Source organism: Cyanistes caeruleus, chromosome Z (genome assembly GCF_971803275.1).
Source record: "Cyanistes caeruleus chromosome Z, bCyaCae1.hap1.1, whole genome shotgun sequence".
Taxonomy (NCBI): domain Eukaryota; kingdom Metazoa; phylum Chordata; class Aves; order Passeriformes; family Paridae; genus Cyanistes; species Cyanistes caeruleus.
The window spans coordinates 36287809-36302132 of NC_141732.1; the positions used below are offsets into that span (position 1 = coordinate 36287809).

At 44.0% G+C, this 14324-nt stretch overlaps 1 protein-coding gene across 2 annotated transcripts; it reads left to right on the forward strand.

The window, feature by feature from the left end:
* The first annotated feature begins 6372 nt into the window (after positions 1–6372).
* Positions 6373–13144, forward strand: LOC111940901 (purpurin). 2 transcript variants are annotated; one of them, XM_023943778.2, is made up of 6 exons: positions 6403–6463; positions 7389–7506; positions 8955–9091; positions 10514–10626; positions 11674–11886; positions 13051–13144. In XM_023943778.2, exons 2-6 carry the CDS (start codon positions 7390–7392, stop codon positions 13059–13061), a joined length of 591 nt encoding a protein of 196 aa, XP_023799546.1. In that variant the 5' UTR covers positions 6403–6463; position 7389; the 3' UTR covers positions 13062–13144. The 2 variants fall into 2 exon arrangements, with proteins under 2 accessions (XP_086726052.1, XP_023799546.1); XM_086869926.1 differs by lacking the exon at positions 13051–13144 and having other exon boundaries at positions 6373–6463; positions 11674–11955.
* The last annotated feature ends 1180 nt before the right edge of the window (positions 13145–14324 follow it).

Sequence of the window (14324 nt, forward strand, 5' to 3'; positions counted from 1 at the left end):
CTGGGCCCTAGTCCTGGCCTGTGGTCCCAGCTAGTGCATCCACCAGTGAGTGGGATACTGCCACAGCTTCCCTGTCTACACACGTGGTCAAGCTGATTTGGGCTGGACTGGGACAGAGTGCACCTGGGCCAGTCTGGGGATGGCACCAAGTTTGGGGGTGCAGGGGTCAGGGCCACCCTTCATCACCAGCTCAGGGGCTGGAGAACCTCCTCCAGCCTGGGCAAGCCCCCGCTGCTCAGTGCAGGGGACAGCCATGGGGACAGCTGTCAGCTGGGGCAACTGCATGAGCACAGCTTGAGGTGTATTTGTTTTAGTGCAATCAACCTATCACACAGAAGTACAGCAATCTGACTCGCACACAGGAGCACAGCAGCTGACTCTAGGCCTGCAGAAAATGCAGTTGAGCCGGAGCTGGTTATGCTAGAGCTGCATTTCCTTGCTGGCAGGACAGTTGATAGCTGAGTTCATTAAATGTTTCCAGTGATGTATAAATCCCTTGCACTTTTGTGTACAGGAGAAAGTGCTGCTGGCAGTCCAGTTGCAAAGGGGAAGCACTTTGTCATATGCATACATTTTAGCCAGAATGTTGACTTCACCTTGTCATGACAAAGGAACATCAGCCCTCAATTTATTAATTCCTTTGGGGAATTACCTTAAAAATAGTATACAGCTTTTTGTATTGCATTGGTAAATTGCAGGAGTTAGTCAGAGATTTCCATCTGAATTGTTCTTGTTGAAGGGAGATGAGTTTCTGAAAGCACATGGGTCAGTGTTAAGTGTGTTTGTTGTTAAGTGTGATTGTTACCATTTTGAGAGATATTTTTGAGGAAATGTACCTCTGCCATGCCAGAAGACTGGAAATGCACCTGAGTCTGTAAGTCACCACAGGCTGGATGTGCCTTCTTGACTTCCTCCTCCTTCTATATGTTGCAAATATGCACAGATTCTCTTATTCTTAATTTCATGGAGAGATGGCTCTGTTAAAAAATATTACAATATTTTTATATATAATATTTTAAAATAAAATATACTGTATAAGTGGCAATTCCTGCATGTCATGTAGACTTCTAAGCCTACATAAGTTTATTGTGTTTCAATTGACAGATTGTATTCAAAGCTCTTAGCACAAATCACTGGACCTTGAATAAGAAGATTACTTCATTCATCAAATGTTCTGTGAAGCTGAAGGACTAAAAAGATCTTTAAACTCTTCTCACACTAAGCCATGTGCACAAAACACTTCCTTCCTAAGTTTCTTCCCAAAATGCTCTGGGCATGGAATTAAGGAAGGCATAGTGGTGTAGGACATATGAAAACTCTTAGAATGACAAAAAATATGTGCTGAGATGTACCCAGAAGTAAGATTGCTTATGCAGTGTCACATAGAAACAATGAAGAAAAGAGAAGATGCTCTAGGGAAGGATTTGCAGAAGCTTGCAGACCAAGAGGGCAGCATGACAGATGAGGGAAGTGATTTGTGGGAAACAGGACCACCCACAGTGGGGGAAAAGACAGCAAGGTGGTTAGCAGAAAAGGAAAGGAGCTGAGAAAATTACTAACTTCATGAGTAATAGAAGAGCAAGTAATGAGGAATTAAAAAGGGCTACTGAGACAATAAAAAGCCACCTTCTGGTGGAACCAGAAGGAACAAGCACAGCCACCACGGGTAAGAAGAATTCAAGCCAAAAAATCACAAGAAGAAGCTGGAAGTGTCAGTGTAGTCTCAGTGTACCTGTCAGAACAGTATAAAGAGGTTTGCAGCATTGGCAGACACGAGGCTTCAGCAAGGAGGAAGCAGATACTCCTGTTCCAGAGACCAGCAGCTGGAGTGGTCATACAGGAGTTTCACTGGTCCTAGCAGAGGTGGCCATAGCTCCCCATGCTAGGCCTGCAGGCACAGAACTGCAGTGAGTCCTACAGAGGTTTTGGTGATGTTGGGCCACAATGTGGCGTTTCTCCTCTTCCTTCACTTCTTGTGGGCAGAGGGATGCTTAGTGTCCAGTTCCTACACCAGAGGTGGTTGCTGTGGTAGTATTTTAATGGGCCTCTCTCTTTGAGGCAACCCTGCAATTTTCAGTGTTTTCAGCTTGTAGCTCAGTCTGAAGCAGATGTAAGCTTGATCTTCAGGTTCAGTATTCTGGCTGTAAATTTAGAGGTGGTGACACTGTGGGACTGAGATTTGACTGGAACTTCTGGGCTTGTCTGTAATATTAATAATATTTCTGTGATGTAAATGGTGAGAAGTGTGCCATGGTGAAAACATATCCCTGGAAGACTTAGGCTATCTAAAGTATTGCAGCTTTAAAGATCAGCTGCTTAAAACACGAAACAAACAAAAAATCCTCGATGAAAAAAGAAAAAAATCATTCTATCATTTTTTGGCAGTTTAGAAAACTCCTCTCTTTCCCCACATTCCATGCTTCCATCCATTTCCCCAGCAGAAGAAGCAGATATAGAAATATGAAGTGCAGTTGTATGTGAAAGCCTTTGCTTATTATCTCTTAGCTCTGTGACTCACTAATCAGGCTTCTGTTCACAGCTGCCCTCCCTTTGGAGTGCAGAAAGGTGTTCTGACCTAAACCTTCCCTCCTTGCACCTTCTGTTGCACATGGAAACTGCATCCTCTAACACCTACTAAGGACAGGTTTCCAGCTAATGGCTTTTGACTGCATGCACATACAGATTTCCTTGGCTTTTGTAATTTGTGCTTCTGGTTTTAGCTTTTAAATCCATCATCAGGGCTGGCATGGACATCCTGGCTTACCCGTAACTACTCAAGCTCTGTGCCAGCAGTATCACTTTTGTAAAGCACCTTGGGATGCATGCTACGTAAGGAGCTGTATATATCCCATTGGAGTAATCTGGTGCAATAATCTGGAGACAGAATTTACTGTCTGCTGGCTGAAATGTGTAAACATATGGTCTGCTGTTACATCATCCTTTGCAACCAGTTACAGCCTATAGATTTATTCCTGCACCTTTTGCATTAAGCTGTTTCTGCTGCATGAACAGAAAAGGAAAGAGAATACTACATGTGTGGTTTATACCTTCAGGAATATTGACATGACTTCTGTGAAGGCCTCCTGCTTTTTGGAAGGCATCCTGGGAATAACACCAGAGATCAAATTAACTGCAGTCTGTTACATCATTTCGATATGTGAGATAGGCTACTCCTGCCCGAAGGAAACAATCTCCTTCCTCTCATCTTCCCCCAAGAGAAGAATAGGATCTATCATAGAGATAGATCAGAGATCTTTTCAAGTGTAAAGACCTTATCTCCAGAGAACTGAGCACCTTTCCTTCTTCCAGATGACTCCCTCCTTGTCTACAGTGAAATGGCAGACTCTCCAGTCTTGTACTGATAGGGCTGGGCTTTGCCCTCCAGGACCTGGCAGCTTGGCATGAAAAAGGCAAATATTGTATCTTTAAACAAATGCTGCAACTAAAATGAATAAACCTGCCAGTATCTGGAAATGGATCAGTTCAGTAGTAGTAAATCTTACATATGTATAGAGATATGTCAACAATATGCCTTATAGAAAGTACTGGAAAACGACAAAAAGTTCGTCTTTTTGTCTGATGGCCCCAAATAGTCTCTTTTTCATGAGGTTGACTCAGGCCTGAATGGTCTTTTGGAGGCCATTTGGGAAACTGCCATGGTTGGAGAGGAAATCCAGCAGCTCACTGATCAAGCTGCAACCATCATCCACATGGTTGTGCAGAAACCAGCAGATGGCACAAAACCTTAAATATGCTTCTTTGGCCAGCAGATCACTGTGTGGTAAAATCTCACTAAAAGAGAGATTTTAGCCAGCTCTGCTTTCAGCTTGTTCTACCAAGGCAGCAAGATGTGGAAGGGCTTGGAAGAGAAGCTGGAACTTAATTTTTCTGGCAAGCTCTTGTCAATGGCTCTCAGAAAACTGTTCCCCACAGGCTGACTACCCATCATGAGAGAGAGGCTGAGGCTTCTTGACCTCTCTTGCTTTCAGCAGCCCCCTCTTTCACTTGAAAACAGGGTGACAAGTGTGCGCCTTTTTCTGAGGTGTGTTGTGTGCACAGGAGCATGTGAGGCCCTGCTCTGCCAATTGTCAGTCAACACGTTCCGCAAGAATTACATTATCATTTTTGAGAAGGGAAAGGCGTCTCCCAGTTTCTGTCATTTAAAACCGTGAGGTATTCGAATATTGCCTTGAAAGTCCTAAAGCAGTGATTTATGATGCCTTTTTAACCTGATTATATAACACACCCAAGAATCTTATCCTTGAACCGCAGGAGAACAAACTTCAAACAATTTCCTCTTCATCTGTATTGCACCACTCACTTCCTTGGAAAAGATTCATGTTTCTGAGCAGAAGTCACAGAAAATGAAAACCTCTATGTTCACAACCTAATTCTGGCATTCCATTGTGGGGAAGCCTTACTTCTCCTGCATCCTGCATCCTGCATCCTCAAAGGAGTGGAGCAGACTGTCACCATCCTCTCAACCCTTGGCAAACCTGGAACTGGGATGTGTGTTCTCCAGCAGGACATCTTTTTTTTATAAAATTTGTTCCATGTTACATCAAATTCAACAAGCCCAGGAATATGTTTCAATGCTTTGATTCCTCCCTATTTTTTTCCTTATGCCCAGCAAAAATGGCCGTAATACTGCAGAAATTAAGTTAAATTTGATTTTGTTTTCTTCTTGCTCTAAACAGCAAGTAATGCAGTGACAGATGTTATGCTCACCAAGCAAAATCTTGTGCTGTGATTAGCTATTATTAGCATGTGTCTAATCCCTGGGGGATTAAGTGGTTCATCTAAGCATGGCTTCGAGTGTCACCTATGTCTCACATGGACATAAACTAATCTCTTTTGTTGGAACCAGATGAAGTGATAAGTGTTTGGAAGCCTTCTAATTGACAGAAAACACTGCAATTCGTTCTCTGTCAAATCCCCATGTCAGGGTGAAATAGCATATCTCATATTTGGTGTCAGTACCTTTAAAACCTAATGGGCATCTAGCACTGAAGTGCAGTTTAAGAAATTACTTTGTATGTGACTCTCAGTGGCCAAGCGGTTCCAGTTACCATGAGCTCATTCCTGTGTGCACTTGCCCAGGCTGCCTCTGAAGACATGCAGATGGCTTGAACAGGACAGGCTCAGTCACTACACTGCATGCAAAGCACCACAGTCTCCCTCTCAAGTGTAAATGGAAGCTGCACAGAGGCCAAATCAAAGTTGCAGGCAGCAGGCAAGGACAGCTTTTCCCAGGCAATGGGCAACGTTAAACAAGCTGCCTGGAAGGCAAGAGAGCTCACACCAGGTACAGGGCAAAGCTGCATGCTTCTCTTCACAAAGTCCTGGGCAAGAGGCAGTAAGTTATCACTGGAGCAAGCCAAAAACATCCAGAGGCTTTAGCCTTATTCTAGAAGTCCAGACTGTTGTATCAGAATCAAAAGCTTCAGGACTTCCTGGGCTGACTCCATAGGAATTACAGGGTTGTCCCTAGTGGTTATGTCCAAGGCTCCCCAGCACTTAGCACCCAGTGTGAGGAATAACTGCTAGTACAGCCAACTCCTATTTGAATGTCTGAAGTATTAGATCTCCCAGGTGAGCCTGGGAAAAAGAGTTCAGGAGCAGCCTTTGCAGTTAGGGAAATTCTTTGGGTGCTGGAGGATGGCAGACATGGTTTGCTGCCAAAAGAACTCTTCTAGTGCCTTCTTGTCCTTTTCTGATGTATTGTATTCCCATGAAAGGCTACTAGAGAGTACATTTTGGGAAGAGAGACCTGCAGTATTTATGTAACTGGAAATATTGACAAAATTAGCTAGAAAGAACGTGCATAAAAGAAAGAATGAAAAAAAATGCACAGGAGAACTGAGGACTCCAAGACTTTGATACGAACATAGAGGCCAAACTGCATTTTTGCACTATTTTGTCCCCTCCCGCATGTGGGTAATGCATGATGTCTTCCTACTTCTGAAAGAATCACCTTAATTTGATGATGCAGGTATGACAACAGCTAATTTTGTACCTGCTTCATGCAAGTTGTCAAACTTGAACACGTGCCTGTGCAGATGCGTGTGTATAGTCCAAGTGTTTCTCTAATTAATGCTCTGTGCTTATTCTCCTAACATGTGTTAGAAGCAGAGAGGCTTCAATGAGACAAAGCAGTGGTACAATCAAATCATCAGATTTATTAGCTTTCTGGGCAGCTTTTTCCATTATGTAAAAGCTGTGTTTGTATTACTATAGCAGTCAGACCCACCAGTGTGAGGATTACAGTTGGTTTTTACATAATGGATTATCCAAGATTAAGTGTTTTATTCAGGCACACGAGCAAAAATAACCAATTAGTGACTTTGCAGATTCCTTATTTAAAGGGAGCTGGAGGGCAAGTGACACAAAACTCTCCTGCTACCTGCAGCACAAAGACTGAAGCAGAGGGGTCTCAAGGATCTCCAACATCTCTACTCAGCAGGTAGGTCTCCCTTCAGCAGAGGTGGATCAGACTGGCATCTCTTGCAGCAGGGAAATGCAGCTTGCATGGCAGCAGCTAGGAACAGCCTAGTGTAGCTGCATGGCTGTTTGGGCTCTGGGTTGGTAGCTCAGCTTGGATGGTGCTGACAAGCATTAGATAACTGTTTTATTTTTAGCATCAGGACAGGTATTCAGTGTCAAATACTCTGCAAGAATGTATCATGAAAGTTCTCTGTTCCCAAAGTTTGAGAAATAAATGTATTGGGATATGGATGAGCTGGGATACCCAAGGAGAAAAAGTACAGAGAAAGGTACAGTCATGGGTACCAAGTGGTTGTGCTGCAATGACAGATCAAGCCTCTAGAAAATTAATATTATTTGCCATGTTTGTTGAAGGAATGGTCAGAGGGCAGCCAATACCAAGGTGTATTATGGTGTTAGAGTAGGCACGTAGGAAAGGCCTGTTTTGGTGAGGAGAACTGGTGATAAAGAACACAGCTTTGCTGGCTTGAAAGCAAAGTAGACACTGTGAAATAATTCAAAACAACTTCTTTACAATATACACTGCTTTACCAGAACATTTCATCAGAACATCTTTATTCCTGTGAAAACAAAATTCTAAATGTTTCAATTTTTTAGCAATTCTTACTGGCTGCTCCATAGATTATGGATTTACAGTTCATAGTCTGGTTTGATTTATAATACGAAAATACAATGAACTGCATTCCTACTATTTGAAAGCAAAATACTCTTCCAAAACAATTGCCTTTCATGTTCAGTTTTGGCTGAATTTAGGCACCACAATGACTCAGTATCAGTGGAAGAGTAGATTGTCTGCTTAATATGAGAAGAAACCAGTTTTGGAATGATGGAAGCACTACATCTGCTGCATGAAATAAACTCCCATGTTTGCTTTTGTCTTGCAGAATGAAATACGCACAGTATGTTTTCCTGGCCTCGGTCTTCTACACTGTTGAATATAGCCTAGCTCAGACCTGTGCAGTGGAGTCTTTCTCTGTCAAAGACAATTTTGATCCAAAAAGGGTAATTACATTTACTTCAATAGTACATGGGAAGAAGCTTTACCTATAAACTGTTTCTCCAGGTTATGAGTTTTGTTCACCTAAAGGGGTTCTTCACCAAAAAGTTAACTTCTTTCATATTCTGTCTTGCCAATGCTTCTTCATATAGTTTTCTTTTCTCAGTACTGTTTAATCTCCTGAACATTATGGTAAAACTGGCCTTGAAAGACAGGGATATTACTAGAGCTCAAATTCTGTCAGATTTGGCAGAACTCTGAGCTTTGAGCAGTTCTGTGAAAGGAGCCGTTTAGATTCATATCAGAGAGGAAGCTCAAGCAGACGCCCTAGGGTACTTGCATCCACCACTACTCATTCTTGGGAGTCACAGCAAACGGAAATGTTATCTAGTCTGGGATGCTGAACAATGATTCCTGTTTAAACAACATCATTTGTGCTGCTGAGGAGAAAAGGAGGACTCGCCTGCTTCTGGAAAGGTCCAGACATGTGTCAGTACCTATTTTAACTAATGGTCAGCAAACACCACAATTCCAGGGGTAACTGGGATGTGGCAAGCACTTTCTCTGTAGGATTGGCTTTACTGAAAACAAAACATGTCTGGGGAGAGCTTTGGGAATATCCCAGTTTTTAAAAGTCAAAGTTTTCACTCAGGCACCTGTGTTTGGGAATTGTGGCCTTGCAGGCTTAAGCACATAGCTTGCCGAACAGCTGTCATTAGCTTCACTGCAGAATCAGATTTAACACAGCTAGCTCCTGCTCTTCTCAGTATTTCTACTGATAGTGCTAACTTTTAAGGGTCTTCCTCTCAGTCACCTGTTAAGATCTTGTTTTTATTGTACTAGATACTTCTTGCACATTTTCAGCGGCCCATTTTTTTTTTTTATGGACATATTCTTTCCTTAATCTCATTCCATTTCCCTCTGCTGTTACTATCCCCAACACACCCTCTCCTTGTTTTGAGTGTGTAGTCATCACTTTCTGCTTTGCTGGGTAGACCCTTTACCCCATCAGAGATCAACTGTGGCTAGTGGCAGCCACAATGATTGCTTCCAGACAGATTGCTACAGTCTTCGTGCCTGCATTTGATAGTCTTGAATTTGGTATGGTATTCCATGGAACAGAAGGGGAGGGGCTCGATCAGGGAAGAACCAGTCTGACCCTCAGAAGACATCTTAGGATGGGAGATGCTTTTGGTGCGGGGTCACGGTGACAGGAATGTCTCACTTGACAAGGACTACGTGCACTCAGCAGTGCAGAGCTGCTAGACCCAGATCGTGGCACAGAGGCAAGGGTTCATCAGGCAGCACTGCAGGGTCTGTGCGCTACATTCCCTCCCGAGCTCAGACTGGCAGTTACCAGACAGTGGAGGGTTGGAAAGACACTTTGATCACAAAATTGTTTCTGTTTCTTGTGATGGTGGCTAAACCAGATATTAATACACTTTCATGACAGTACGCAGGGAAATGGTATGCCCTGGCCAAGAAGGATCCAGAAGGCCTTTTCCTTCAGGACAACATCTCTGCTGAATACACTGTGGAGGAAGATGGTACAATGACGGCATCCTCCAAAGGACGAGTGAAGCTTTTCGGGTGAGCTCTCCTGACTTTCAGTTCTAGTTGCTGTCATGAGATACTGGATGAGGGGGACATGGATGATGATTTATCCTGAACACACAGCATGGCTGGGTTTTCTTCAAAAAGAGAAATTCAACCCAAAGCATTAGATTAGAAGCTAGAGGTTAGACACTTTTGAGTCTTGAGTTTCTTCATAGCTGGCTCTGGTTTGGGTCCATCACAAAACTACTGCATAAAGTCAATTATTAAGTCAAATCTTGATTGATGGAATGGTTAGATAAATTAATTGCAATCAAGAAAAGGAGCAAGTGAAGGCTGTGGGCCTGCGACAGGACAGGACAGTTCTCAGGGCAGGACAACTCTCATTTCACTGAGGGGTTATGGGGAAGGAGAGGAGCATTACTTCCACGGATGTCACAATACAGTGTTGGACAGATTTCTGAGGAAAACCTGTGGTTAAGTCTTAGATGTAATTGCAATGCCTGAATGGACAGATGGCAGGAGCTTAGAGTTTTGCCTGTTGGGCATGATTACTACAAGGAATTACAGTGTGTAAAGAGATTAAATAGCTTTCTGAGAGTAGAAGTGAAAATCTGTGTCTTCCAGTATGCTAGCAGTAGCAGGAGGCTATGCAGCTTCACAGTGCAGCATTCCAAAATATTTTGGGAATGGGCAAATACTGTGCAAGGGGGAAGATGCCTCAAAGGACTCTTCAGAAAACAGGTGGGGTCTCAAGGCTGCTGCATATTTTATTTCTGCAGAGGCAGGATAAGGGGAAGCACAGCCTGAGCAATGAAGGGAATGAAGATCCTTCCACTGTTTCACAAATCCAGTAATGCTTGACAAACAACGTTGAAATGGTGTTCAAACCAAACAGACACCAAACAGAGAAGGGCATGGAACCAATGGACACCCACAGGTGTCCCACAGGCTCTCTCAAAGGCTGGGACAGCTTTTCACCAGCTTGGTAGAGGGGCTGTAACTATTACTGTGCTTTTAACAGACATTCCTGTGCCAATAGTGCTGGGAAGGGATAGACACGGGAGAGACAACTCCTTGCCTCTTCCTGGGGACAGCTACGGAGCCCGAAAGAGCCCAGATGCAGACTGCTAGCACGGATCCAATAAACAGTGTTGATTATTGTTCTTGGTGGCTGTCTGCTTGTATAGAAATGGGTAGCAAAAAGCTTACTGAACTGAAGGAGGGTCAGGGCACTGCCCCAGCCACAGCGTAGCCGTACAGCAGAGCTGGGGACCAGACAGCAGCAGCAATCACTGGTAGTGTTTGGGGTTTGCATTACTTAATGACAGTGACTTTGCCTTAAGAAAGACCATGCCCATGCCTGAGGCAGTCATGCCCAAGTCCTGAGTGAAGGACACCCATTTCAAGCCCTCATGCTAGCAGGTTGTACCTTCAATCTTGTGGATCTCGTTGCAGTTTCTGGGTGATCTGTGCTGACATGGCTGCTCAGTACACAGTACCTGACCCAACCACTCCAGCAAAAATGTATATGACCTACCAGGGACTGGCCAGCTATCTCTCCAGTGGTGGTGAGTTAAATTCTCGAGCCCCCTGACACAATTGCTTACAGCTGTCCAGATATGTGTTTCCACACATAAGCAGGAAAAACAATTCAGCTCAGATTGTTCCAAGTGAAGACAAAACATCCTTTTTGGGGGACAAGCTTTATCCAAGCAGTGTGTTTTATCTCCACAGAAAGGGCAGCATTCAGAGACTCCCCAGAGATCCCTCTTATACACCGTATATGTTAACAAGGAGGCTTAGAGGTATTGGGCCACACACAATGGGTTTTGTACAGCCAAGTGTGGTGTTGAACCTAGGGAAGCCATACATCCTGGGGCCCACTGTGGGCATTCTAAAAGTGCTGAGGTCAGTCATCCTTGTACTCCTCATACCAAAACAAAGGAAACATGTGGACCCACAGCTGCACCCCAGCAACAAGACACATTTCTCCTCAGATAGATACAGCTGGACTCATATAAATGCAGCTGTTAACTCAGGTCGCCTTTTCAGAAACTGCTCATGATGAACCTCAGTTACTTGCCCTTCAAAGTCCATCCTTTGTGCCTGAGCCTCCTATAGCTGCAGTTCTCCAGCTGTTGGGGAGGACTTCTAATGTGTAAGAAAGAAGTACATTTCCTTAGTACTGGCAGATAAGCCACACCAAAAAGAACTCAGTTGACCAAGGCTAGAAAGCAGGACATATTTTTTATTTCCTGTATAGGAACTGTATACAGATTGTAATCTGTACTGTATGTCCTTCCTTCAACCATACTTGAGCAAGCAACATAATGAGATATTTTGTCATTGAAAACCTAGAAAATCCTAGTCCTCCTAGTGCTTCTAGCCTAAGAAACAAAAGGTGAAAATGCACTGAGCATGGTGGGGAAAATTATGGTCCCAAGATGCCCTGTGTTTGTCCCCTCATGGTGTGGAGATAAGCTGGATGTGTGACGTGATTATAGAACCTTTGTAAAGCTATCCCTGCCATGTGAAGTTTGCCGTCTCCCTGCTGAAGGATCCACCTCTGCCCTGCTGTGCCCACTGTGACAAACCTGTGTGTTTTGATGTTTCAGGGGACAACTACTGGGTGATTGACACTGACTATGATAACTATGCCATCACCTACGCCTGCCGCAGCCTGAAGGAGGACGGCTCCTGTGATGATGGCTACTCCCTGATCTTCTCGCGCAACCCCCGTGGCTTGCCCCCAGCCATCCAACGCATTGTGCGCCAGAAGCAGGAAGAAATCTGCATGTCTGGCCAGTTCCAGCCTGTGCTTCAGTCAGGTACTTTGGGCTAATTAGCAAACTCACTGAGTTGTATAATAGGTGACTGCCTTTGCTGTTAATGTGACAGAACCACAGCAAACTCAGTTGTTCTTTTTTAGCAACCTTTTCATCATGTTAGATCTAATAGGAAGAGCTACAAAAGGAAATCCATGCAAGGACAAGAGCCTGCTACAGGCTGGTTCTGCAGCCTTAAGATTGTTACTTACAGGAATCCTGAGTGTTGAAAGTGGTGCTCTACCAGAAGAAGATCAGCTTTGTTACTGTAGTAGACAGGACAGGGATGGATGCAACAAGCCAGTATCTCTGCACTTGGAAATGCTTGTCTTGGCTACTTGCATAATAGCATCTTACCTTGGGTCTGTGCAGTGTCCTCCAGGAAGAGATGAGAGATGCCTCCTTAGTTCCATCACGACTTGTGTCCTGTGTGGTCTGAGCAGCAGGGATGAGGGGGTCTGAGTAGCATTTTTGACTGCATCTGCTGGCACTGGGAGTCAGCAGTTGAACGACATACATGCAAACAGACCATGTCTAAAGCCCATTTCGAGAACATTTTTCTCAAGGTACAGGAATTGATCTTCTAATTCAAATGCAGTCCATGAAATAGGCACATACTTTTTTAGGGCTATGCAGGAGGCAGAAATTCCTCTTTGCTGGCAGTTGAGCACTCACACCCTTCACAACCTCACTGCCCTGCCTGGAAGTTGACCTTTTACTAAGCCATGTAACACCCATGTTCCGCATTGTGGACAAGGAATGGCAGCAAAAACCTCCTGAACAGCACATTCTTGTGTCAGCCAGTCCTCTACTACAGAGCAGGTACTGGCATCACCCAAGGCTGTGAGCATGATATGGGCATCCCTGCCCCATACCCCTCTGTGCTGCTCCCTGTAGCAGAGGGAAGGCAGCTGGTTTGCAGGGTAGTGGCTGGGTGCTCAGGAAAGCCAAAAGCCCATGGCTAGCTGGGAAAGACTGCCTGTGTCTCTGCCAATAGACACAGAGAAATGCAAACAGTAACTTTTGCACCCGGAATCCTAGTCTTTTACTGTGATTCAGAAGTATCTAGAAAGGTTGTAGTTATAGATTCACTGGGGACTTAAAGGCTGTTAAAGCACTTTGCAAATTTACTTACACAGTCTAAAGTTTACCTTTCTTTCTTTCCAGGGGCCTGCTAAAAGTATGCTTCTGATCCTATCCTTAAGCACAGAAACCAGACCTCTTGGTCTTGAAGTTGCCACTCAACTAATAATAATTAAAAAATCATAGTATGGAATAGTGTGTTTTTCCTGAAAAACACATGAAAATATTGGGGGATCTTTAAACAGTGTGCAATATAATAGCGATATTTGAATTTTCAAGGAAATACCTAATGTGGCATTTGTCAATAAATGTTTTTGAAAAAAGTCATCTCTGGAACTGGTTTCTATTGCCTGCTGTCCTGTCTGTTTGGGAGCAGAAAGACTGAAGATGCTCACTGAGGAGCGGTGAGACAGCAGCCACGGTGTTCCCAGCACAGGCAAGACAGTGTCACTCCCCAGCACTGAACATGGGGGGCAGGGCAAGGATGCTGAGCAGGGCACATCCCCTGACAGTGCTATCATCAGACAAGAGCATGGTGACAGGGCAAGTCTGGGATTCACCTAGAAAGTCTAGCCAGCAAGAGGGCAAGTCACAGAGCAGGGTGCAGGCACCTCAGTGAGATGGCTCCAGCCAAAAACAGGACTCGAGAGCATGTCTGAGGCAGAGCTACCAGCAGCAAGGCTCCCAAGGGGAAAACTACAAATGCAATAAAGCAGATGCTACTTTCAATAACACTGGGCATTACTTTAAATGAGTAGGTGCTTGCATTTCTAATGGCATTACCAGTAATTTGCTCCCCTCTGCATTCATAATCCAGTTTTCAGTATCTGAAAAGTATAGAACTGAATTATATAGAACAGACGGGGTTATGGCAAAGAATTTCATAGACAGACAAAACCAGAAGAAAAGTACCTAGAAATGTCCATGTAGAAAAAGGGTAACCTGAGTCAGCATTATTGACATGTATATCCCACTGCTTTTAGTAAAATCACGTTCACTTTGTGTTTCCTAATTATAAAAATACCAGTCTAGAACATCCCAGCATCCTGCTGAACCCTGCAGTTTGTCAGCTACACAAATTTTTACAAGTTATAATCACCAAGCACAGAGGTAAGACCAAGCTGAACAGCCCCAACTCCTAAGGCTTCCAAAAGGTGTGTGGAACAAGGCTAATGTTGATTGAAGACCTTCAGAGCACTACACTGTTAAACAACCTCTGCAAGATGCTTGCACAAACTTACCAACAGTAACCAGAAAGAACACAGAAACCGAAGACCAGAAACACTGTCCAGGACCAGGACCACTTCAGGGATGCAGTGAAGTCTTTCAGACTTTTATTTTCCAGCATTTCCTGGCAA

Coding starts and splice junctions, on each gene's coding strand:
- LOC111940901 (XM_086869926.1), top strand. CDS start 7,390: ATGAAATACGCACAGTATGTTTTCCTGGCCTCGGTCTTCTACACTGTT. Junction 9,092..10,513: donor GGACGAGTGAAGCTTTTCGG/GTGAGCTCTCCT, acceptor ATCTCGTTGCAG/TTTCTGGGTGATCTGTGCTG. Junction 10,627..11,673: donor CAGCTATCTCTCCAGTGGTG/GTGAGTTAAATT, acceptor TTGATGTTTCAG/GGGACAACTACTGGGTGATT.